Source organism: Phoxinus phoxinus (genome assembly GCF_949152265.1).
Source record: "Phoxinus phoxinus genome assembly, chromosome: 1".
In the NCBI taxonomy this organism is placed as follows: domain Eukaryota; kingdom Metazoa; phylum Chordata; class Actinopteri; order Cypriniformes; family Leuciscidae; genus Phoxinus; species Phoxinus phoxinus.
Window position 1 is genome coordinate 13,003,469 of NC_136876.1, and position 24,088 is coordinate 13,027,556.

The following is a 24,088-nucleotide window of genomic DNA, read 5'->3' on the forward strand; positions in this document are numbered from 1 at the left end:
TATATATGGATATTTTGCTAAATTTCTGCAATTTTTGTATTAATTTTTAATAAAAAAATTTAATTGATGACACACAAGCAATGAACAAAAATCTCCCATGACTTTTGAAGAAAGAAAAAAAACCTTTTGAACGTGAAATCTGATATGACAATCTGCATTCTCTCTTAACACACAGTTTGGTTTGGGCTGGTTATACATTATTCAATGAAAGACAAGGATGATAAATATTTGAAAGATTTAGATCCAACAGATTAAACTCCTCTTAGAGATCAAATATTCAAGAAATATTCTAACTTAATATCTATTGACAGCAGCTGCTGTCAGATAATAATGAACTAAATGTGCAATGTTAATTTTCTCAGGTCATCAATCGAATGAAAAACGTGCACAAAATATACTTGCAAATAATATAATATATCATTATAATATAATATAATTAGTAAATATAATATAATATGATACATATATTATAATATTATATCATATAAATGATCATATTATATTATATAATAAATACAAAAAATATATATAATATGAATAAATAATGATAAGCTATAGCAATAAAAATTAAAAGATAGGTTTTTCCAGTAAAAAAACAAACAAATTTGAAAAAAAATTTTTTGGAGGGATTTGGGGGGTAAAAACACAATACATGTTAATGGTTGTAAAACATGGTTAAAAAAAACATTTTCTTTATATAAAATACAGTTTCTTGTTTTATTATTTTCATTTTGGGGTGAAATATGACCTGGACATGTTTGTACAGTTTTATTTAGATTAGCCCTATAGTGTTTGTCACAGAAGCTGTCAATAGAGCATGTTATATTTAACCCAGAATATTCCTTTCAAATGCCACACACACACACACACACACACTTGGGCAGGTGACATGCAGATGCTCGTGAATCTCAGGATGAGGACAGGAAATGAGGTCAGCAGGCGGGAAAGGAGGACGGAAGAGGAGAAGGGGAAAAGGAAAGCACCTCGATTTTACGTCCTTCTACGATTGTACCGTTTAGTTTCTCCCGCGCGCGATCTGCTTCTGCGCTCGTTTCAAAAGTTACAAAGCCAAAGCCCTGCGGACGCATGGAGTGAAGCAGGAGAGAGAGAGAGAGAGAGAGAAACAGCATTGAAGAGGTTTGGAGAGAGTCAGGAGCCCACGAAAGGGAGGATCATGAGGGTTACAGAGAAACACTACAGTAAAACACACAGTCTGTATGTAAACAGGGTCAGTCAGCTCATGATTCAGCAGAAATAACACCAAAAAAACACTTTCAGGAGTGTGAAATGTTGCTTCACTAGCCAATACGAGGTGCAGTTTTAGTAGTGCACTGATTCTTGAGAGTCGGGACAAAACACGTTTTAAAAAACTTTTTTTTTAAATACACACTATATCAATTAGAGTTATACGTTTCTGCAGAGAAAGGTCTTAGCTATTTAACCATGTAAAGGAACAGGTTCTAAATAAAAACACATTTTAAACAAATTTACATGTTTCCCTTCAGAACTGGATTTGTGTCAACTCCGTCAGACACACTAAAAAGTAAACAATTTAAATTCTTCCAATCCAACAAGAATCTAAAGTTATGAAGTATATTGTAATAGTGTTTAGTTACTCTGATATGTAAACAAAATACAATATATAAACTTAAGTTGTGATTTCACACTATTCTGAAAACTCAGATTTCTAAATATTTGCATTTTCAAACTTTGATTTTAATTTCAATATTGTAAAAACAAATTCCTTAAATAAATAAAACCTAAGAGGATGTAGATCAGATGGTCCTTTATTACAAAAACAACACCAACTGAAGGAAGAATATTTTTTTCCCAAAAAAATTAACAAAAACATACATCCAAACGTCGAAGATCTGACGGTGTTGACGAAAAACTGACGGTGTTGACACAAAATGTGTGCATTGCTGATTATTGAACAGATGTGCTCTTTAAACACTACTACTAAAACTACTCCTTGTTATTAGAGTATTGAACTTACTGTAAAGCAAACTATAATAAACATATTGCACATACACCGTTTCCAACTATTTTAAATTAAACCGTTTCCAACTATAAAAAACAAAAAAAAACAATAAGGGAAACCAGGGGCTACCCTCTGCCGTGATAATTTTTTTTGGCCATATCGCCCAGCCCTACACTGGCTTCTCATTTGTCTATCTGTCTCTATATATATACATATATATATATATTAAAGTGCTGGCAAAGTTACACGTTACACAATAATAAGCAGACCACTGCCTGCCCATTCTCTACAAGTCAGATGCGTATGGTTAAATAATGTAATGCATGCTATGTATGTGCATTTATGTGTAAATAAAACCCTGAAATAACAGTTTAACCCTTCACTATATTCACAAATAATATTATATTCGCACATTAAGAGGTTATTGGTGGATTTGTCAACTCCGTCATCATACAGGTCAACTCCGTCAGACATAGAACCTGACGGAGTTGACGTCTGACGGAGTTGACGTAAGGGCATGTATTTTCCACCAAAACATGTATTGTACACTGCAGCTAGGTAGTTTTTCCTCAGTTGCTAGCTGTCCCAATAACCTCACTAAAATGCTTAAATTCAATCCACTCTGGTTTAAAAAAAGTATCTTAACAGAAAGATGGTATTGACATGGTGCAGCTGTGACCATAGGAATATTGACATTGTTTGTCTAAAATATAAAAAAAATTAAAACGTACTAGAGCATGTGTGGTGGTGCTGCATTCACCACAGGCAGGGAGATGAAAAGGGGTCCTCAGGGATATAGCTGACCATGCTATTTCCTGATTTAAAGAGCTTTATGAAAATATCTGACGGAGTTGACAGAAACTGAGGACACAACTTTAATAGGCAGATTTCTATGGAAAATATTGTTTGATGTTCACTTCATGCATTGTTTTTTATATGTATACCCCTTATTTTGTATTTGATATATATGTTTTCACAATTGTAGAGCTTTTTAAAGTTTTTTGGGATGGTTAATGTTGTGACCTCTTGCTGAGGACAAGTGCAATAACATGGACCTTCTACATGGACCTGTAGAAAACCTTAAAATTTTCCCCAAAAAGATGAAAAGTTTATTCTAAAAATCAGATAGGTATATACAAATCCTTTAGATTTAACTTTGTAAGTATGCCAATCATGATGAATTTCTTAATTTTTGCTATAAATTAGACTTTTCTATGTGGGACATGTTTTGTCCCGACTCTCAAGAATCAGTGAGTAGTGTGAAAGGCCATCATGATGCAGCGGCCAATCAGAGTGAAGAGGGGGCGGGGCTTCAGATGATGGACTGCTGGATGGCGTTTGGATAATACAGGATGAGCTACTATCAGCCCGAGGGGTCGGTTAATATTAGACACTCACACACAGGAACTTCAGCGCCTCCTGCTTGATTCACACACACACACACATATATATATATATATCAGTCAGAGAGATAAAGGAATAAATTGAGGAAGGGAACTGAGGGCCAAATGAATCCTGTGGACATCTCACACGACAGCATCTGCTCTCGCCGGCTCCGCTGTTTTATCATGCAATAATTAGCTTACACAGAGGGGTAAAAGAGAGCCCATTTTTCAAAAGGGACAAACATATTGAATGCAAATTGCTGCTTCTTAGAAAATAGATTGTTTATTAATGGGCCGGTGGGTTCATTATACAGCAACGCTGGTGGTGGGGACAGCAAGGCATCATGGGTAATGGGCTTTGTAGGGCACACAACAGTGAACGCTTGCTTGAGAAGAGCACGCTGTGATCTCCATCTTATCTAGCTGTCGGGGACACGCTTACACACCGTCCACAGAGACACACGCAGGTCCAAACACCGGCTGTGAAAATTACGCTTCCGGCAGGGGGGTTTCACTGTGATGTCATAGAAAAAACCTTTCAATCAACAGTTCTTAAAATAATTATTTATTTTCTTAGTGTGAAGAACTAAATAACCTTTTTTTTTTACTATAAAGAATGTAAAAAATACCATAATATGTTTGCATATATTGAGGAAACATGCTTGGTTCACATACTCGTTTATCTGAAAAACACTTCTACGGTCAGTTATTTTATTTTGCAATGTTTGTTTTTGTTTTGGTCTGTGTGATAATGCACGTTGCCAATTTTCGTTGTCCATTGAGCTCGTTCCTGTTGCGTGTACTCAAACCGGCAACCCGTGTGAGCGCCGTCCAGTCTGAGGAGCAGGAGGCGGCACAAACCATGAACTCCGATATTTTGAATTTGGACTGCAGTACATATTTCGACCACTAGTTGTCATTCTTACAGACTGCACCTTTAAATATTCTTCATGGACCCATCGATTGGTGGAGAGCTGTAGAGATGGTTGTTCTTCTGGAAGGTTCTCGGGTCTGATTGGTGGAGAGCTGTAGAGATGGTTGTTCTTCTGGAAGGTTCTCAGGTCTGATTGGTGGAGAGCTGCAGAGATGGTTGTTCTTCTGGGAGGTTCTCGGGTCTGATTGGTGGAGAGCTGCAGAGATGGTTGTTCTTCTGGAAGGTTCTCGGGTCTGATTGGTGGAGAGCTGTAGAGATGGTTGTTCTTCTGGGAGGTTCTCGGGCCTGATTGGTGGAGAGCTGTAGAGATGGTTGTTCTTCTGGAAGGTTCTCGGGTCTGATTGGTGGAGAGCTGTAGAGATGGTTGTTCTTCTGGAAGTTTCTCAGGCCTGATTGGTGGAGAGCGGCAGAGATGGTTGTTCTTCTGGAAGTTTCTCAGGCCTGATTGGTGGAGAGCGGCAGAGATGGTTGTTCTTCTGGAAGTTTCTCAGGCTTGATTGGTGGAGAGCTGCAGAGATGGTTGTTCTTCTGGAAGGTTCTCAGGCCTGATTGGTGGAGAGCGGCAGAGATGGTTGTTCTTCTGGAAGATTATCGGGCCTGATTGGTGGAGAGCTGCAGAGATGGTTGTTCTTCTGGAAGGTTCTTGGGTCTGATTGGTGGAGAGCTGCAGAGATGGTTGTTCTTCTGGAAGGTTCTTGGGTCTGATTGGTGGAGAGCTCCAGAGATGGTTGTTCTTCTGGGAGGTTCTCAGGTCTGATTGGTGGAGAGCTGTAGAGATGGTAGTTCTTCTGGAAGGTTCTCGGGTCTGATTGGTGGAGAGCTGCAGAGATGGTTGTTCTTCTGGAAGGTTCTCGGGTCTAATTGGTGGAGAGCTGCAGAGATGGTTGTTCTTCTGGAAGGTTCTTCTCTCTCCACAGAGAAACGCTGGAGCTCTGTCAGAGTGACCATCGGGTTCTTGGTCTCCTCCCTGACTAAGGCCCTTCTCCCCCGATCGCTCCCAGCTCTAGGAAGAATCCTGCTGGCTCCCAACTTCTTCCATTTACAGATGATTGAGGTCACGGTACTCACTGGGCCCTTCAATGCTGCAGAAATTTTTCTGTCCCCTTCCCCAGATCTGTGCCTCGATACAATCCTGTCTCGGAGGTCTACAGACAATTCCTTTGGACTTCATGGCTTGGTTTGTGCTCTGACATGCACTGTTAACGGTGGGACCTTATTTAGACAGGTGTGTGCCTTTCCAAATTATGTCCAATCAACTAAATTTTCCACAGGTGGACTCCAATCAAGTTGTAGAAACACCTCAAGGATGATCAGTGGAAACAGGACGCACATGAGCTCAATTTTGAGGGTCATGTCAATGGCTGTGATTACTCATGTACATGTGATTTTTTTTTAATACATTTGCAAAGATTGCAAGCAAACTTCTTTCACGTTGTCATTATGGGGTTTTGTGTGTAGAATTTTGAGGAAAATAATTAATTTAATCCATTTTGGAATAAGGCTGTAACATAACACAATGTGGTAAAAGTGAAGCGCTGTGAATACTTACATTCACTACAGTCACTATAATGAAACCAGGCACTTTGGTAAATTAAATATCATATAATATAGAGATTTTTTTAAATATTATATTTTTTTATTGATTATAATCCATCCCAAATCAATATTTTAGTATATTATTTTTTTTGTTGCAATTTGTGTTTTTTTAATAATAATAATAATAATAATAATATATATACATTTATCAGAAAACAGTGTTATTTGACTATTATTTAGATATTATTATTTTATTACTATTTTGAATTAGATTTGATTTGTGTTTTTATTTACTTTCATTTTAATTTGAGCAATTTTGTTATGTGCTTTAGTCATTTTTATTATTCTTTTTAAATTTAAATATTACAATTTAGGCTTAAATTATTTTTCTTTTTATTTCAGTTTTAGTTCTAGTTTTTTTTTTTAAATTTCCATCTCAAAATGATTTCAATTAGTTGGCAGGGCAACATTTCTAATTTTTGTTTAGTTTAAGTTTATTTCAGCTTTATTTTAAATGAACAAAAACATTTTAGTAGTTTTAAGTTTAAGCCAACAATAATAATTCTGCCTAAAGAAAAGCATAAAATACCCTGTTAAAAACTATTTATCGGATCATTCCCATTCCACCCATATCGTGTGAAAACATGCCCCACTATAGATCGAGAGTCACATGTATCTGTATTATTGGCCAGTGATAGTGTAAATGTCACTTTTTTTGTAGTCTATACTTGCTAGTCTAAGGGAATTCTTTTGCCAACATTAAACAATCAAAATCTGTTAAACATTTAGGGGTTTTCAATGTTTAATGTTCCAGCAAGCAGTTCTCCAGAATATCTTGTCAGTGTGACAACTAGCCCCGGCCTCACCTATCCCTCACAGCAATAGGTTCTGGAGGAAAATGAATAAGTAAATTTTGTCATAACTATTATAATTGTGATATATACAGCACAGTAAAGCCTGAAGTCAACATCAGCAGCACCAGAGTTTGTACTTTATTCTCTGTGTCGTCTGAACAAACAGCAGATTATGGTGAAGTCCTGCGAGCGGCTGACCTCTGACCCCGAACTAGCTCTGATTATGTGCGCTGCCATGTCTGCTTTGCTCTTCGACTTTATAGTCTTTAATCTGACTCGAGGAAGATCAAACCGGCGTCTCTAAGCCAATAAAGAGTTCAGAAGAGATCGTCGCTACACAAACAGAGAGGGGAAGAAAGCAAGCGTCATTCATACCTTTGATCCTCTTTCATTAAAGATAATCTCCACGTCTAAGATCTTCCCAAATTGCTGCAGAAAAGGAGAGCGAGAGAAAGAGAGAGCGAGGGAGAGAAAAGCAAGATGAAGAAGGGAATAAGAGAGAGATAAATCAATTAGGAGGAGCCTCTGTGTCCATGAGAAATTGGGGCTTGAATCCTGGGATGAAATAATAACATCACACGTCCGTGAAACTGGAAATTACATAACAAACAGGACATGTTAGACGCTTTCCACTGCGGGCTTCATAAAACAACTTTCAAGAGTTTAGATTGTGAAGAACTTTTGCAATTCTGTTGCTGTAATCTCATTCTACAGCATTATTAAGTGCCTGCAGAGGTCTCTGGCGTGAGGTTTAATATGTGAGGTCTCTGGCACTGGACTAAAATTAAAACTAAAACCATAAAAAAAAACACTAGAGTTAATTAAAATAAATGTTAACCGAAGTAAATATGTATAAAAAAAGATTTTTTAAAGATTTTTTATTAAGGAAACATTTACTATTTTCATTAAACTTGAAGTAAACTAAAAATTATACAGACATATTTTGACAAAACTAAAACCAATTGAAAAAAAAGACTCAAACCTTAGGTTTTATTTAAACTTGTTTTAATTTTATAAATATAATCTAGAGTCTCTAGAGTGAGGTCTGTGGCGTGGAGTAAGGTCTATCAGGTTTTTCAGTATAAGTCTGTTGTGTGAGGTTTCTAATGTGTTTTATCTGGAGTCTCTGGAGTGAGGTCTCAGACGTGAGGTCTATCAGGAGAGGTTTTTCAGTATAAGTCTGTTGTGTGAGGTTTCTAATGTGTTTTATCTGGAGTCTCTGGAGTGAGGTCTCAGGCGTGAGGTCTATCAGGAGAGGTTTTTCAGTATAAGTCTGTTGTGTGAGGTTTCTAATGTGTTTTATCTGGAGTCTCTGGAGTGAGGTCTCAGGCGTGAGGTCTATCAGGAGAGGTTTTTGAGTATAAGTCTGGTGTGTGAGGTTTCTAGTGTGTTTTATCTGGAGTCTCTGGAGTGAGGTCTCAGACGTGAGGTCTATCAGGAGATGTTTTTCAGTATATGTCTGTTGTGTGAGGTTTCTAGTGTGTTTTATCTGGAGTCTCTGGAGTGAGGTCTCAGACGTGTAGTCTATCAGGAGAGGTTTTTCTGTATAAGTCTGTTGTGTGAGGTTTCTAGTGTGTTTTATCTAGAGTCTCTGGAGTGAAGTCTCAGACGTGAGGTCTATCAGGAGATGTTTTTCAGTATAAGTCTGTTGTGTGAGGTTTCTAATGTGTTTTATCTGGAGTCTCTGGAGTGAGGTCTGTGGAGTGAGGTCTATCAGGAGATGTTTTTCAGTATATGTCTGTTGTGTGAGGTTTCTAGTGTGTTTTATCTAGAGTCTCTGGAGTGAGGTCTCAGGCGTGAGGTCTATCAGGAGAGGTTTTTCTGTATAAGTCTGTTGTGTGAGGTTTCTAATGTGTTTGATCTGGAGTCTCTGGAGTGAGGTCTCAGATGTGAGATATATCAGGAGAGGTTTTTCAGCATAAGTCTGTTGTGAGGTTTCTAATGTGATGTATCTAGAGTCTCTGGAGTGAGGTCTATTAGGAGAGGTTTTTCAGCATAAGTCTGTTGTGAGGTTTCTAATGTGATTTATTTAGAGTCTCTGGAGTGAAGTCTCTGGTGTGAGGTCTATCAGGAGAGGTTTTTCAGCATAAGTCTGTTGTGTGAGGTTTCTAATGTGATTTATCTGGAGTCTCTGGAGTGAGGTCTATCAGGAGAGGTTTTTCAGTATAAGTCTGTTGTGTGAGGTTTCTAATGTGATTTATCTGGAGTCTCTGGAGTGAGGTCTCTGGTGTGAGGTCTATCAGGAGAGGTTTTTCTGTATAAGTCTGTTGTGTGAGGTTTCTAGTGTGATTTATCTAGAGTCTCTGGAGTGAGGTCTCAGGCGTGAGGTCTATCAGGAGAGGTTTTTCAGTATATGTCTGTTGTGTGAGGTTTCTAATGTGTTTTATCTGGAGTCTCTGGAGTGAGGTCTCAGGCGTGAGGTCTATCAGGAGAGGTTTTTCTGTATAAGTCTGTTGTGTGAGGTTTCTAATGTGATTTATCTAGAGTCTCTGGAGTGAGGTCTCAGACGTGAGGTCTATCAGGAGAGGTTTTTCTGTATAAGTCTGTTGTGTGAGGTTTCTAATGTGTTTTATCTAGAGTCTCTGGAGTGAGGTCTATCAGGAGAGGTTTTTCAGCATAAGTCTGTTGTGTGAGGTTTCTAATGTGTTTTATCTAGAGTCTCTGGAGTGAGGTCTGTGGCGTGAGGTCTATCAGGAGAGGTTTTTCAGTATAAGTCTGTTGTGTGAGGTTTCTAATGTGATGTATCTGTGGTCTTTGGCATGAGGTCTCAGCCCGAGAATGTCTCAGAGAGAAAAAAAAAACAAGCAAAACAGGTCATTCATTTATGCCCACATTTTTTTTTTAAATTTTATAAAGATAAACAGACCTGTGTGTGTGTACAGTGTTTTTTTCTCTTTCACATATTGACAAGCTACCTTTCTTCTCTGTCTTCCTCTCTATCTCTCTTGTTTTTGTTGTGTGCCATCGCTCCCAAGGGGGGAAACGTTCAGCAATCTTCGATTTAGCTTCCGTGCTGTTTGGATCGTTAGAAAACGGAGGGATGAGGGACGAGCGCAAACCCCTCTAATGAGCACGGCTTTTAATTGATGCCTGTGATGGTCGTATTATTTCATTAAAAGTAATTACCCTGTCAAGCATGCTGCATCGCCATCATTTGGCCACTGCGGTAGAAAATAAAACCTCTGCGAGCGTCGTGCTGTGTGGAGAGAGACGATGCTGGAAGTGCTAATAGGATCAAGAGCAGGCACTGATCTCCACAGAGACCGACTACAAAAAAGGATGAATGGACGGGGTTGCAGGGTCAACGTTAGTCAGATTACATGCTAATGTTAATTAGCCGTTTGTCTGAGATTCAGGCTCTGAGGAGAGGTCGGGGAAAAGTCGCTAGACATCAGATGCAAAGATTCGGGAAGCCTTCATCTTCATTAACAGCTCTGCCCTTAGCAAAAGAAAAATCACACATGAAATCTCAATTGTTTCATCTAGACAGTGTAAATGGAAACGTTTGCGAAAGGTTCCTGCTTCTCAGAGGTTTCTCCTGAGAAAAAATTATCTCACATTTGTCTCCTCTGGTTTTCAGAAGAGAACAATGTCAACAATGTCTCAAACGGTTCTCAGATTTGCAAAGATACCAAAATCTGCAATCAAATGTCGGTGATCTCAATAGGAACTCAAACGGTTCTCATCAAATTCTCTAAAGATCAAATAACCTGGCTGCTATATACATTATCTTTTTTAGGAGAACAATCCGAGACTTAACAGTGAACTTCTTTAAGTTTCCTGAGCAATACAATTTCCTCCGATCCCTGATCTCTCCAGAAATACTCAAACTGGTCCGTGAAATCCCGAATGACGACTCTTTTTAATGCCTCAATTGTTTCTTCAAGATTTTAAATAGAGATTAAATAGAGGCTTTTGAAGAAGTCTTCATATGTTTCTCTTGAGAAAAAGACCCCAGTGATCTTACATTTCTCCACTTGAGTTTCAGAAGACATCTCAACAGCCTTAACTGTGGTCAGATCTGCCAAGATACGAAAGTCTGCAAATCAAAAGTCAAGGACCTCAAAAGGAACTCAAACATTTCTCATCAAATTCTCTCAAGATCAAATAATCTGGTTTTCTTTCTCCAGACAGATTTTAGGAGAATAATTTGAAACGATGCTGAGAACAATGAACTCCTTTAGGTCTCCAGAGCAATACAATTTCCTCCGATTGCTTATCTCTCATTATAAGATCCACTCAAACTGGACATGACAATTACTACTGACTCTTTAGAGTCTCAATTGTTTCTCCCAGATTTCAACGAGATTAAACGGGGACTGAAGTCTTTAGCTTCTCAGATGTGTCTCCTGAGAAAAAATACCCCATAATATCACACGTCTCCTCTAGAGTTTCAAAAAAGATCTCAACAATGTCTCAAACTGGGCTCAGACACCAAAGTCTGCCATCAAAGGTCAGAAATCTCAAACATTTCTTATCAAATGACCCGAGCTGCTCTCCACATTTATTTGAACACCTCAAAGGCTCCAGTTTTCTTTCACCGAATGAATTTTAGGAGAAACATCTTAGACGAAGCCGATGCTAATCAAAAACACGTGCAATAACATTTAAGGAGTACTCTGATGACTCTGCGCTCATCGTCTTTCTGTTTGTGCTACAGCTGCAACGGCTTAATATTATTGCTCATCCAATCAGCATCTGTGTGAAACTGTAGGCTGAAATCTATCAATTTATTCAAATGAATGCACATTCTGCGGAGGGCTCAATCAGAGACACACACAAACACATTAACTCCCCAGCGTGGGCTCCGAGTTGTATGGTGGGGTTTTCCCTGGCTAGCGTGCCGCAGATGCTAATTGTTTTAACCAGGCCTAATGGACCAGTGATAGAGATTAATGAGTTTGGTAGGAAAGTTGCGTACAGTAGGGGAACTGGTCTTTTCTACTGAGCATGCTCAGATACCTCCTGTGGTGGCAGTTTCTCATGCATACGTGCAGTAAAACCTTAGCACGGCGTCGCAGGGAAGAAAGCACTTTGTAGTTTAGCAAGGGACTGTGCAAAAATACGCATTGAAGAATTAGCTACTTTTCAATTAATTAGTGTAAATTTGTGCCACACCCCACAGGAAGTTGAATTGGAATAACAAGAAGAGGAATTTACTGAATTACAATAGACTCTATGCACGATGGGTTCTGCATTTAGGCTGCTTTCAAACTGGCAGTTTAGTTCGAAACAGAGCACGGTTTGCATGTGAAAGCTGTCTTTACAGCGGGGGTACCAAATCCGAGACTACCTTTAGGATGTGGTCTGAGTTTGGTTGCACCGGAACTGTGGTGCGATTCACGTGAATGTGAAAGTAACTCGGATTAGGGTGCGCGCTTGTTCAGGAAGTAAAGTAACCTGTGCATGTGTTTTATCCTATGTCATTAGTTCAACAAAACACATGTAGGGATGACAGGGTGATGATTTACCTTGAATACGAGTCTGCCGTGTAACCGCGCATTGTGAGTGCAATCGGATCAGCAAATGAATGGCTCATGGTCAGCGTTCTCCTCAATAGAGACATTTGCAAGCAGCAGAAAGCCACCTTCATGCGACACGCATACAGTAGACGTAACTCTGCTGAAAATTTAATTGTACCATATTAATAAAAGTGAGGTTCGATAGAATCAAATGTGTGTGAAACGAGACCAACACTGACCAACATTGAAGACCTCTTTCAAGTCTTCTTGCACTTGAGACACATGCACACAAAATTATGTAAAAAAAAATAGTGAGTGTCCTAGTAAACAGTCGTTTATGTCTTAAGGCGAGACACGGCAGGCAAAAACAGTTTTTTTTCACTGGTCAATTTGGAGATTTTGGGCTATTTGTCTTCAATAAAATGTCTCCTTTCAGACTTGTGGTGAAAAAAAAGTCCAAAATACACATTTAGGTATTTATTTTACTGCACACTTCTCTAAATTCATCAAAAGTTAGCGTTATAAATCATCCCGCTGCTCCGCGATCTCTCTCTGCTTCCTCACACACACCGTTGGGAAGCTCTCTCTCTCTCCTGTACATTGTTGTCAGATCCAAATATGGTAATTTCCTTTTTATCAGCAACCAATCGTGAAAGTACAATGGGCATTTAACTCTAAAAATGAAATCTCATTGGCTGATGTCAATTTCTGAAAACGTGATGGTTCAGATGCATCACGTGACGCGCTCTGACATTTAGATGTGTTTTTGACTGTTTTTCTGCTCAGTTAAAGGCCATAAATGCTGTGCTTATAAGTTTTGATGTGATTTAGGTGGTTTGTATTGTTGTTGCTAATGATTTGATAAGATATTATGTCTGTAAATAGTTGTTTTCACTAAAAAAGTATGAATTTTTACATGACAAATCTTTAAATGCCTTTTTCTCAAAATTAGTTTTTTGTCATTCTCCAGTATAAACATCTCAGCCTATGTACACCAAACTTTCCAGTTATACACTTAGCAGTATTCTGAAGATATGTTCAAAGGGATTTGTTAATGAATTATTCCTGGCCTGATTTATGGGACATTTTAATAAAAAAATTAATATGGCGAAACTCGATTTTTTAAGGCTATGGACAGTATATTTTGATTTCCTAGGTCATGAAAGCATATATCCTGAAATCCCTCTGAACATATTTTTTCATCTTGTGTGTAAACAAAATGAAAAAATAATTTTGCACCTGGCTTTATCATATGTTCAGATCTATCAACCGAAAATATATGCAAAATTGAGCACATTTAATGAGATAGTGCCTAATTTGCATAAATAAACACAAATTTCAAAAACGTATATATATTTTTTATATACTTGTGTAAGTAATCAACTGAGGAAGTTTCATGGTGATATCTATTATTTTAACATTGTACCCTATTCACCTGTAGCGTCTCGCCTTAAATAAACTTAAACCTTTGAGAAAGTAAACACGTGTAACAGTATATTGGATCCGTGACAGAAGCCTAATATTCCTGCTGCTGTCTGTTTTAAATGTTAGAAAAAAAAAAAAAATCACTCACTGCTCTTGAGGAATAACTTTTGTAACTTTAATAATGACTAATTAATAAGGATGTTTAATTTATACAGTAAAAACTATGCAGTATTTTACATTTGCTTTCAATGCAAACATGCCAAGTGTTAAAACCCCGTTAGACTCAGTGGAAATATCATTGCAGTCCAGTGCATGAACTGATAAAATGTAAACCTTAAATGCAATGCAAGTCACTTCGGAAAAAAGCATCTGCCAAACACATAAATGTCTACATGTTAAGATATAATTAGTTGTGATCGACAGTCATACGAAATATGACAGAAACCGTTTGCTACAATCACAGTGTGCTATGGGAGAATACTATAATAGAAGCTTGTGTAGCTCTGAGATTTTAGCGGAAATATGTAGGCAGTAAGCCCTGCAATGCATACTGCAGGGTTGCCAGGTCTGCGCAACAAAAGAAGCGCAATAGCCAGTCAAAAGGAGACCAAAAATAGCCCAATGAGATTTTCTCCGTCGAGCAGCCGAATTCTCCACTGAATTTGTACGTCTGGGGGTGTTTTGGAGGTTGGAGCGCTGAAATCATACGTACGGGGGTGGAAATCAACCCGAGGATGAGAAAAACAACAACCCGCGGCTACAGCTTAAAAGTAGCCCGAAACCACTGACTTGGAAACACTGACTGGGAAATGAAGCCTTCTTCCTCTCTGGTTCACAAAAGTTCATTTATTAACTATGATGAACTAAATATTTGCATCTAAAACATCAAACTTAGAAAATATTACTTAAAATATTTCAAAAGTTGATAAGAATTAAAGTATTTGCAAACTTTAAAATAAGCCTTTTTCAAGTTTATCTGGATAACGCTTGCTAAAGATTAAAATGTTTCCCCTGTAATTTCAATTCATTCGGAAATGTATGCATCTCGATTCACATGCAGGAATTGAATAGGAATTTACAAGGCATTCTCAATTCAATTCTGAAACTCCAGAGTACAATATTTATAAACTTTAACACTTTAAGCCATTGCAAAGTTTATTTTGGTCAAATTCTGCATACTGTTTGCAACCTAAATTCATATGCAAGAATTGAATTGTAATTTAAAAGGCCTTCTCAATTCAACCCTGAACGTCCAGAGTAAAACCATTCTCCCTCAGAAGCTGGATTAGCTGGCTTTTCCAATTATGCACAAAATACCCAGCCAAAAAAAAAAAAAAAGCAGCTCATGCTGTATTCTGCAAAGCGCAGCAGTATTGAAGGCGGTTTGGGCACGGACTGCGTCTTTTGAAGTGCTCTGATTGGTGGGGTTTTCTGTAATGCGAGTGGACTCCATGCCGATGAAGACTTGTTCGCTGCTCAGATTTAAGCAGATCTTTAATTCCGTCTCTTAAAAGAGCAGAGCCGCAGGTGGAATGCTAACGTGGCGTCTGCGCAGCGGGAAAAGCTGGAGATGAAGGTAAAGGCCCCCCGCGAGAGAGATTCCCAGGAGCCCTTGAGGCCCACAGGCAGAGGGGAAGAAGAAACAGCCCGTAAGCCAACACAAAGCCGGGGGTTTTACTTCCAGGAACGCTCTCTCCTGCCTCACATTTCCATATGGACATCCTCAGTAATAAACCACTCGGCTCCGGATAATGAGCCCCGTACTTCTGCACTCATTAGCGACTCCCAGACTCCAGCGCTTTAGCCTGCGACGCTAACCTGACGCCCCACTCATTTAGCTTCGACTCTCCGTTAGCCAAGCAGCTAATTAGCTGCACTGCTTTCTCTTGGCAAAGGAAAGCTCCGGCCCCGCTCACCACAGGCTAAATCTCCATTAGCCACGAGGCTAATCAACGCCGCAAGCTTTGTTAGCGTGGCGGCGAGTCATTAGCGAGGCTCACTTCATAGTCAGCGGCGGGCAGATGGAGCTTATTATGTCTCAACTTGTAAGAACCTTGAAGAAAATGTGCTTTTCATTTCTCCCATAGTGTATGGTTGCAGAAAAATATATATGTTTTTATCGAACATTGATGGATCAACATTAATGATGAAAATAAATTATAAAAGTGGTCTGTTTTGTTCAAAAATCTTATAAATGTATGAGGTGGGGATTACTTTTGCTAAAGTAATATGTCTCGCACAATATTTAAGTTAATACTATCTGTTTATTTTTATAAAAAAAAAGAAAAAAGTTGCCGAATAAAAAATAAAAAAAACAGTTAAGATCCTGAAACCTTTGAAGGATATCCCATTGTAATTTATTATGGCTTTACAGTAGTAACAATAAATATATTTGATTATATTATATGATTAATATCATATTTTCTAAATATGATGGATTTATTACAAATATGCTGATTATAAATAAGGTGAGTGAGTTTATGCTTAAAACAAGGGGAAATATATCTCAGTGGGGTCAGAAAATAAACTTAATTCAAAAGGAAAACAAGATTAATTTTCTAGTAGATATTTTTTCTTGTTTTAGGCATAAAGTCACTTAATTTTGATGATTGTTGACGTTTATTTTTCTGAAAAGTGTATCAGAAGGAAGTGAGTTTGCCGACGGGGTCAGAAAAATAAATGTATAAAAAGAGAAAACAAAATTATTTTTCACAACCCGTTGACAGATTTTTTTCTTTCTTTTTTTTTAGCATAAACTCACTTTCATTCGGACAAAAATTTTGCAAAAACAAGACTTAATATCTTAAGCAATTTGCCTTCCCAAGTAAATGTTGTCATTACAAATAAAAAAAATCTTAAAAATAAAAAAAAACTTGATAAAAAAACCTTTTTCTTTTTTAGCAGTGTATCGTTAGCAACATTATGAAAGTGAATAGCACATCAGGCACGACAATACCGGTTTAAACATGCATATCTATTGGGTACAATATGCGTCACATGACCAACCATCATCGTTTCATCATCATCGTTTACCTCAGTTTTCACAGTCAGCGTGAAAAGTCTTCCAAAAACTCATTTCGCAGGACAAATGACAAGTTCAGAGAGTTTCCTGATGCCAGCTTGGTTAATAGTGATTAAACAAACGTCCCTAGTCGTCCATATTGTCTGTGGCATCCATACGGAGACTCCGGATCACCTACACACGGCGACCGCAAGCTAATTACTGAGCGGATTTGGCGCACACAAACCTGGCAGCCTCTGAGAACAATAATCCAGCTATCACAGAGCATGATGGGGGAAACAGACCATGTTGTATGTCATTTATCCGGCTACACGGCGGTCTGTGCTGTAATTAACATCATCTTTTCCACAGAGCCACTGGCCGACACCGGCCCAAACAAATGAGCGCTGTTTAAAGCAGCTTTTCTGGCCAGCCTGCCGCTGACGGGTCATTAGGATGATTGAGATGATTTTCAGCAAATGAGAAGGAATCGGCGCACACAGTGTCTGTGCATTTAGTAAGCCTGTAATCATCTGATTCGCCCCGCAGGTCAGACGGGTAGATGTAATTCGGATATTCAGAGAGTGGGAATGTTTCTTTCAACGTTTATTTTCCTTTACAAACATATACACGTTCTTAAATCAAGATACATGCACTTGAGGAGCAAAACGGCTTAAGATTCTACGTTTATTTTTCTGAAAAGTCAACGCTATCTCACGTCCAATTGACCGTTTTGCAAAGACCCGCCCCGCTTAGTTACTGTTGCTATGCCCGACAAGCTACACCGTAGCATTTTATGCGTTTTGGCCGTTCGTTTACAAGACAACTGCAAACTTTTGAAAACGGTTTCAAAGCACACATTTTTTTAAACCGTCTCAGTGTAAAAAATAAATAAATATCTGAAGACGATGACGTCATGCACATGCGCATTAGGTGTTCAATCTATAGTGTTTCTTCGCCAACTAATGGTCTGGCAGCGGAATACAGCATTTTTAGCCGTTTTTTGTGGATACGTGTGAATGCGAATCGTTTTGACAATGGTGTCGTCTGTGCGCGGAAAAACTCGAAGGAAAAACTTCTCAGTTTTGAGCATATCGTTGTCGTGAAAACATACCCTACGTGACCACCCCATTTAGGCCCCGTTTACACATACATGGTTATTTTGAAAAACTGAGACATTTCCCTTCGTTTGTTCCCTTTGTTTACACGCAAACGGAGAATTCGCCTCTGAAAACGATTCTTTCTAAAACTCCAGCCAGAGTGGAGATTTTGGAAAACTTCGTTTGCACATTTGCATGTAAACTGAGAAAAACTGAGTTTTAGGCAGCGACATCACAGTATGTGACCATTTTCGGGATTCTGATTGGCCAACATTGGCTTGAGCTTCTCGTTACACTGCCACCTACAGGTTTGGCATGCTCTATACACGGGTTCGTGACTTCGTGTAAACGAACACTTTTATGAAACCTGACAGGAGTGCACAATGTTATTTTTGAAAACGGAGAGGCGTGAAATGTCCGTTTATGAAAATAGCCGTCCACGTGTAAACGTAGCCTTAGACTACAGAACCGATAACAATAAAGATAACTATACAAGCGTCCACATCGACGCAGAATATCACAATAACGCACTATAAGCACGCACTGTCCCTTTAAATGCTTGAACTATTTAAAGTCATGTGATCTCCGATTGTCTGGCAACGTTTTTATCGTTCATCAGCTGGACAATAAAATCACTATGAGAGTGATTCTAACAATATCATTCCTCTGTGTTGTTATAGTTTGCAGGGGTGTGTGAACTCTACGATTCTTTTACATTAAGAATTATTTTTAAAATAATGTCTTTATAGTTATTGTTACATAGACAATCACTTGGTGTGAACGGGCCGCAATGCTAATGATTCAGTGCACTTCTCTCACAGACACAGTGTGAATCTCCAGCAGATGAAACCAGGAGAAGGGCAGAAACGTGTGCATCAGTGCATGGACTCACCCCAAACATTTGCCGTAAATCTGGGTCCCGGAAGCGGAAGGGGATGTTGGAGACGTGTAACCGCTTGGGCTGCTGTTTTTCCGTGGAGTCTGAATGTTGCACCTGCTGGGAAACTTCTGTTTGCGTCACGTCTTCCGTCTGTCCGAGGAAAACAGAGACAACAGAGCCGTCCGTTCATTAGTGCACATAGCCACAGGTTAGACTCACAGTGAAGAAACAAACAAACAAATAAGGATTGTAAGTTAGCCTACTTATCCGCGGCTATCATTTTTCACTCAAGCGCGCACGCGGATAAACAGACGTTGAGTTATGGTGGCCTACCTGAGGTCATGCATCTACGATACGATTATTAATCTCCACCTGTTACTGTCTGAGGAGCCCAAACACACAATATGTACTGACAAAGATCTGGTACACACACTCACACTCAGGCCATTGGCTTGTTGTTTCCATCATTATGTTGATGATCCGCCACAAATGAAACTTCAGACGCGTGTGACAGATGTTTTCTCTCTCCGCTAGCTCAGTCGAGCAGAACGACACACACACACACTCATTTTTACGTGCTCCCTTACAGCAGCATGTCATCAGAATGTCATCATTGAGGTAAAAAATGTTCAGATTCATTCAAACAAACACACACACACACACACACACACACACACACACACACACACACACACACACACACACACACACACACACACACACACACACACACACCAACAGAAACAACATCAACAAATCTCCCCAGAGCACCATGGGCTTCATCAAAACATCAACACAGAGCACCAAAATTATTGCATCAGCTCATGACGGAGACACACACACACACACACACACACACACACACACACACACACACACACACACACACACACACACACACACACACACACACACACACACACACACACACACACACACTCTGAAAAGTCAATTGGTGAATCTGACAAAAACATAAAATTATCCTGTATGATACAACGCTAGATATATTGCAAGTGCAATTGCTTACACTCTTAAAAATAAAGGTTCTTTATTGCCATTGATTTTTCCATGAAGAAGTCTTTCCATTCCAAAAAACGTTCTTTAAAGTGGAAAACCTTCTTCTTTTTAAATGGTAGTCAGACTAAGAAAAAAATTGTTAGGCTATTTTTAGAACTCTTTACTGAAAATAGAAAAATGGTTCTTTTATAAGAACGGATTATGGAAAGATTCCAAAAATGGTTCTTCTATGACATCACTGTGAAAACCCCCTTCTGGAACCGTCTTTTGTAGGAGTGTGTGTTGCTTTACGAGAGGAAGAGCCAAATATAAGTCATTATTCACTGAAAAATGATTCTGCTGGAGGTCTCAAATGTCACTTGCAGCATTAATGTCGTTTATTAAAACTAAAAACATTTTTAAAAAAAATTTGTTTCTTGAAATAAAATAAACATTAACTGAAATAAAGTAAAAAAATTGACATTTTGTTTCAGCGTCATTCCTCATTCCTCACTAAACTTGATGTACTAAAATAAAATAAAACTGAAATAAAACAATAATAATAATACAAAAATAAAAATAAAAACTTGAACTAAAATGAAAATATAAAGATATAAACTAATTCAAAACTAAAACGTAACAAATCGCCAGCTCTGATTTCAAATATCACTGGTTCTGGTTTTGCAGAATATTGTAGAAGAACCTGATACATGTTTGGGTCATGTTTTACCCAAACATTACAAGAAAAAATAAATAAAAGAACATTAAACCTTATTTTAGGACCATTGCATTGAGAAAAAAAAAGATTTAGGCAGGTGGAGCTGGGGAGGTGAAGGGGTTCAGAGGAACTAGCTTACAGCAAACACTGAACCAGACTATTTAAATGTTGAGCAAGCAATCTCATTGGCTGCAGAATAAGCACAGGCCAATCAGCTTGTGCCATGAGGTTGCCGATTGCAAGAAAAGGACCAATCAGCCTGCGCCCTCTAGAGTTTCAGGACCGAACTAGATATTTCACTGCAAATTCTCATTACTGTAATGCATATGTTTGTTTATAGTTCTCAGTGATAATTCTCATTATATTTCCATAGCTGTAATAGAGCAATTTTTTACAGTAATGCCATAAAAATTACTGTTATATATGATTTTTAAGAATGACTTAATGTCATATAACAAATAATATCATTACATTAAAGCTCAAATTAAAGCTTATATCTAATTTGCATAATATTTATTCTTTTCTTTTGCATTATGGAAATGATAATTGGGGGGCATGTGCTTAATGATCATGTAAATAATGTCCCAATCAAAAGAAACTGGATCTAAAACGATTCTTTTTTTCTTTAAGCAAAACATAATTTCGCATTTTTCCTCTTGATTATGACCCGAACACGTTCTTAACAAGTTTCGTGACATTCACCTTCAAGATTTTTTCTCTTGTACATGCAAAACACAGCCTGGCGTGAGTGTGAAATCATGCAGCGCGTGATTTATGATCACATGTATGTGCATGCAGACACATGCAGAACGTAATTCATTACACACACACACTCGATGTGCGGTTCCGCTGCGGGGAGGAGTGTGATACATCGTTCTCATTTATCTCCCGGCATTAATCACCCCAGCATCATCATCATCATCACCGCCATAACGACCATGGGCTTTATTGTTGCCATTATGATAATCACTGTCCCCGCAGTAACGACGCTCGTTTGTGCTCTTTTATGGCTCTCGCCTGCGCACTGACACTGACAGCTGTCTGATTCAATCGCTCTCGGGCTCCAGGTGAAGACGGGGCCACCAACCCCGACCCGCACGGCACCCTGGGTAATGAGCGGGGGACCCCGAGAGGTTAATGTCAGGCAATGATCTTTCTCTCTCACTCACTCACTCACTCAGTCACTCAGTCACTCACTCACTCACTAACACACACGTTCTCTCGCTCGCTCACTCACTCACTCACTCACTCAGTCACTCAGTCACTCACTCACTCACTAACACACACGTTCTCTCGCTCGCTCACTCACTCACTCACTCACTCACTCGCGCGTTCACTCACTCACTCACTCACTCACTAATACACACACTAGCTCACTCATTCACTCAATCACTCACACACATGCTCACTCACTCACTCACTCACTCACTCACTAACACACACGTTCGCTCGCTCGCTCACTCGTTCACTCACTCACTCACTCACTCACGTCACTCGCACTCACTCACTAACTCAGTCACTTACACACACGTTCTTTCGCTCAATCACTCACTCGCTCACACACGCGTTCGCTCACTCGCTCACTCACTCACTCACACACTCACTCACTAACACGTTCACTCACTCACTCACTCACTCACTCACACACGTTCGCTCACTCACTCACTCCCTCACAAACACTCACTCCCTCACTAACACGTTCACTCACTCACTCACACACACACTCACTCACTCACTCACTCACACACACACACACACGTTTGTTCGTTCGTTCGTTCGCTCACTCACTCAGTCACTCGCACTCACTCAGTCACTCGCTCACCCACTTACACACGTTCTTTCGCTCACTCACTCACTCACTCACTCACTCACTCACTCACTCACTCACTCACTGACTCACTGACTCACTGACTCACTCTATTTATTTTGTCATTTTTTCTTTCTATATTTTGTTCTTTCTTTCTTTCTTTCTTTCTTTCTTTCTTTCTTTCTTTCTTTCTTTCTTTCTTTCTTTCTTTCTTTCTTTCTTTCTTTCTTTCTTCACTGTTAGCCCGGACAAGTTGAATCTACTTAAAAAATGTGAGCAAACTGGTTGCCCTAAAATACTTAAGTAATCTTAACTTAAGAAATTCAAGTTACTTTAACTTAAAATGTATTGTAATATCAATTACAGTGAAAAAACAGTGTTTCTTTCATAATTTTTTTCTTTCGTTCAATGTTTCTTCCTTTTAATAATTTCTTTATTTGGTTCACTCATCCTTTCTTTCTTCCTTTCATTCCTTCGTTTTTACTTTCTTTCTCTTTCCTTCGTTGTTCCTTTCGCTCATTTGCTTGTTCGCTCGTTCGTTCGTTCGTCCGTTAATTCATTATTTTTCTTACTTTCTATTGATGTATTTTTCTTGCTGTAAGCATAAAGCTCAGTAAATGTTGTAACATGAATGCTTAACATGAGAAAAATGCACTGAATAAAAATGGCAAAAAGTATTTTTTTCAATAACTTCACTTATTTTTTTATTTTTTTATAACAAATACAAAACAATGAATTAATGAATTAATTCCGTTTATCTTTAGAATTGGTCATCATTATGCCCAATGAAGCGCTTTTAATAAGACACACTCTTCATCCGAACAATAATAATGGATTATAAGGTTTAAGGACAGGGCCGAGCGCCTCAGAGAAAGAGCGATCTGCAGATCAGTGAGAAACACAGCCGGCCGAGCGAGATTAACCAGCGAGCGTGTCCACCTTTCTGCTACGCTAAATTATTCATGCTACACCATGTTCACGCTCCTCTGAAGACATAAAGAAAACAGGCCAGGAGGAGAAGAAATCACTGACAATAATCCACCAAACACGCGTCATCGTCAACACGAGCTTTTCTTCTCATTCAAACCCGAACGCAAACGCAAGACCAGCATAAGGACCCGGCGCGCTGAATAAAACGCGTCGGTATTTAGACACAGTCGCATCAATTAATGTCCCGACTGCATGGAGCAGGAATGATGCAAACCGACACGGCTCTCCTTCGGTGTCACTCTGTCTGCGAGCGAGAGATAGTGATAGTGCGCGAGCCGAACATGACGGTGATTATGTCATTATAACCGCGCAGAGTGTGACACATCATTACACTGGTGTCAAGCGGTCTCTCACTGCTCATTATTTTGGACAGAGGAGCATGTACTCCCAAAACACGGCGTCTCACACCGCGGCTTCACGCACAGGCTCCTCCGCGGCTTCACAATCAGAGGACATTTCAGAAATGACTTATGAGAGACGAACCTCGTCCACTCCGGGACGCGCAAGTCCATCTAATGAAGTCAAGAGACGTTTCTAGTGTGAACTCAATGAGATCCGCTGATAGTTTGCCGGCAATAAAACCAGATTTTATAGTCTTTATGCACATTCCTGGTCTTGTTGATTGAACAATTCATCAGTGCGTAATATTCCTAAAGGAGCTTCCTTTAAATGAACAGCATGATAGGACGCTTTTCTGTGTGTTTATTTTACTTACTGACTCTCATAGGCCTCTTATGTTTTGTTGGAAGCATTTGCATTTCCTTCATTAAAATATAATAGCTTGCTACGCCTCCAGAACGACTTTCCCTTTTTTTTGTCTGGTTTCATCCTCCTGTCGTATAGAGACAATTTTTGATACTGTACCTCCTGTTCAAAAGTTTGGGGTAAGTATGTGTTGGTAACACATGCAGTTACTATAGTAATAGGCATACTTGCATGCAACAAAACCTAAACCAAAGCAAACCAAACCCTAATCCAAACTCTATAGTAAGTACATAGTTACTTGATATTATTCACAA

The 24,088-nt window shown here is 39.0% G+C and overlaps 1 protein-coding gene across 11 annotated transcripts in view; it reads right to left on the minus strand.

Moving 5' to 3' along the window:
• Nucleotides 1–24,088, minus strand: part of rbfox3b (RNA binding fox-1 homolog 3b) — a 220,475-nt gene that overhangs the window by 33,743 nt on the left and 162,644 nt on the right. For all 11 annotated transcript variants that reach the window (XM_079617798.1, XM_079617797.1, XM_079617791.1 and 8 more), the window contains 2 exons: nucleotides 18,571–18,708; nucleotides 7,066–7,119 (listed from right to left, as the gene is read on the minus strand). In XM_079617798.1, coding sequence (XP_079473924.1) covers nucleotides 7,066–7,119; nucleotides 18,571–18,708 — 192 coding nt within the window. The remainder of the gene's footprint in view (nucleotides 1–7,065; nucleotides 7,120–18,570; nucleotides 18,709–24,088) is intronic.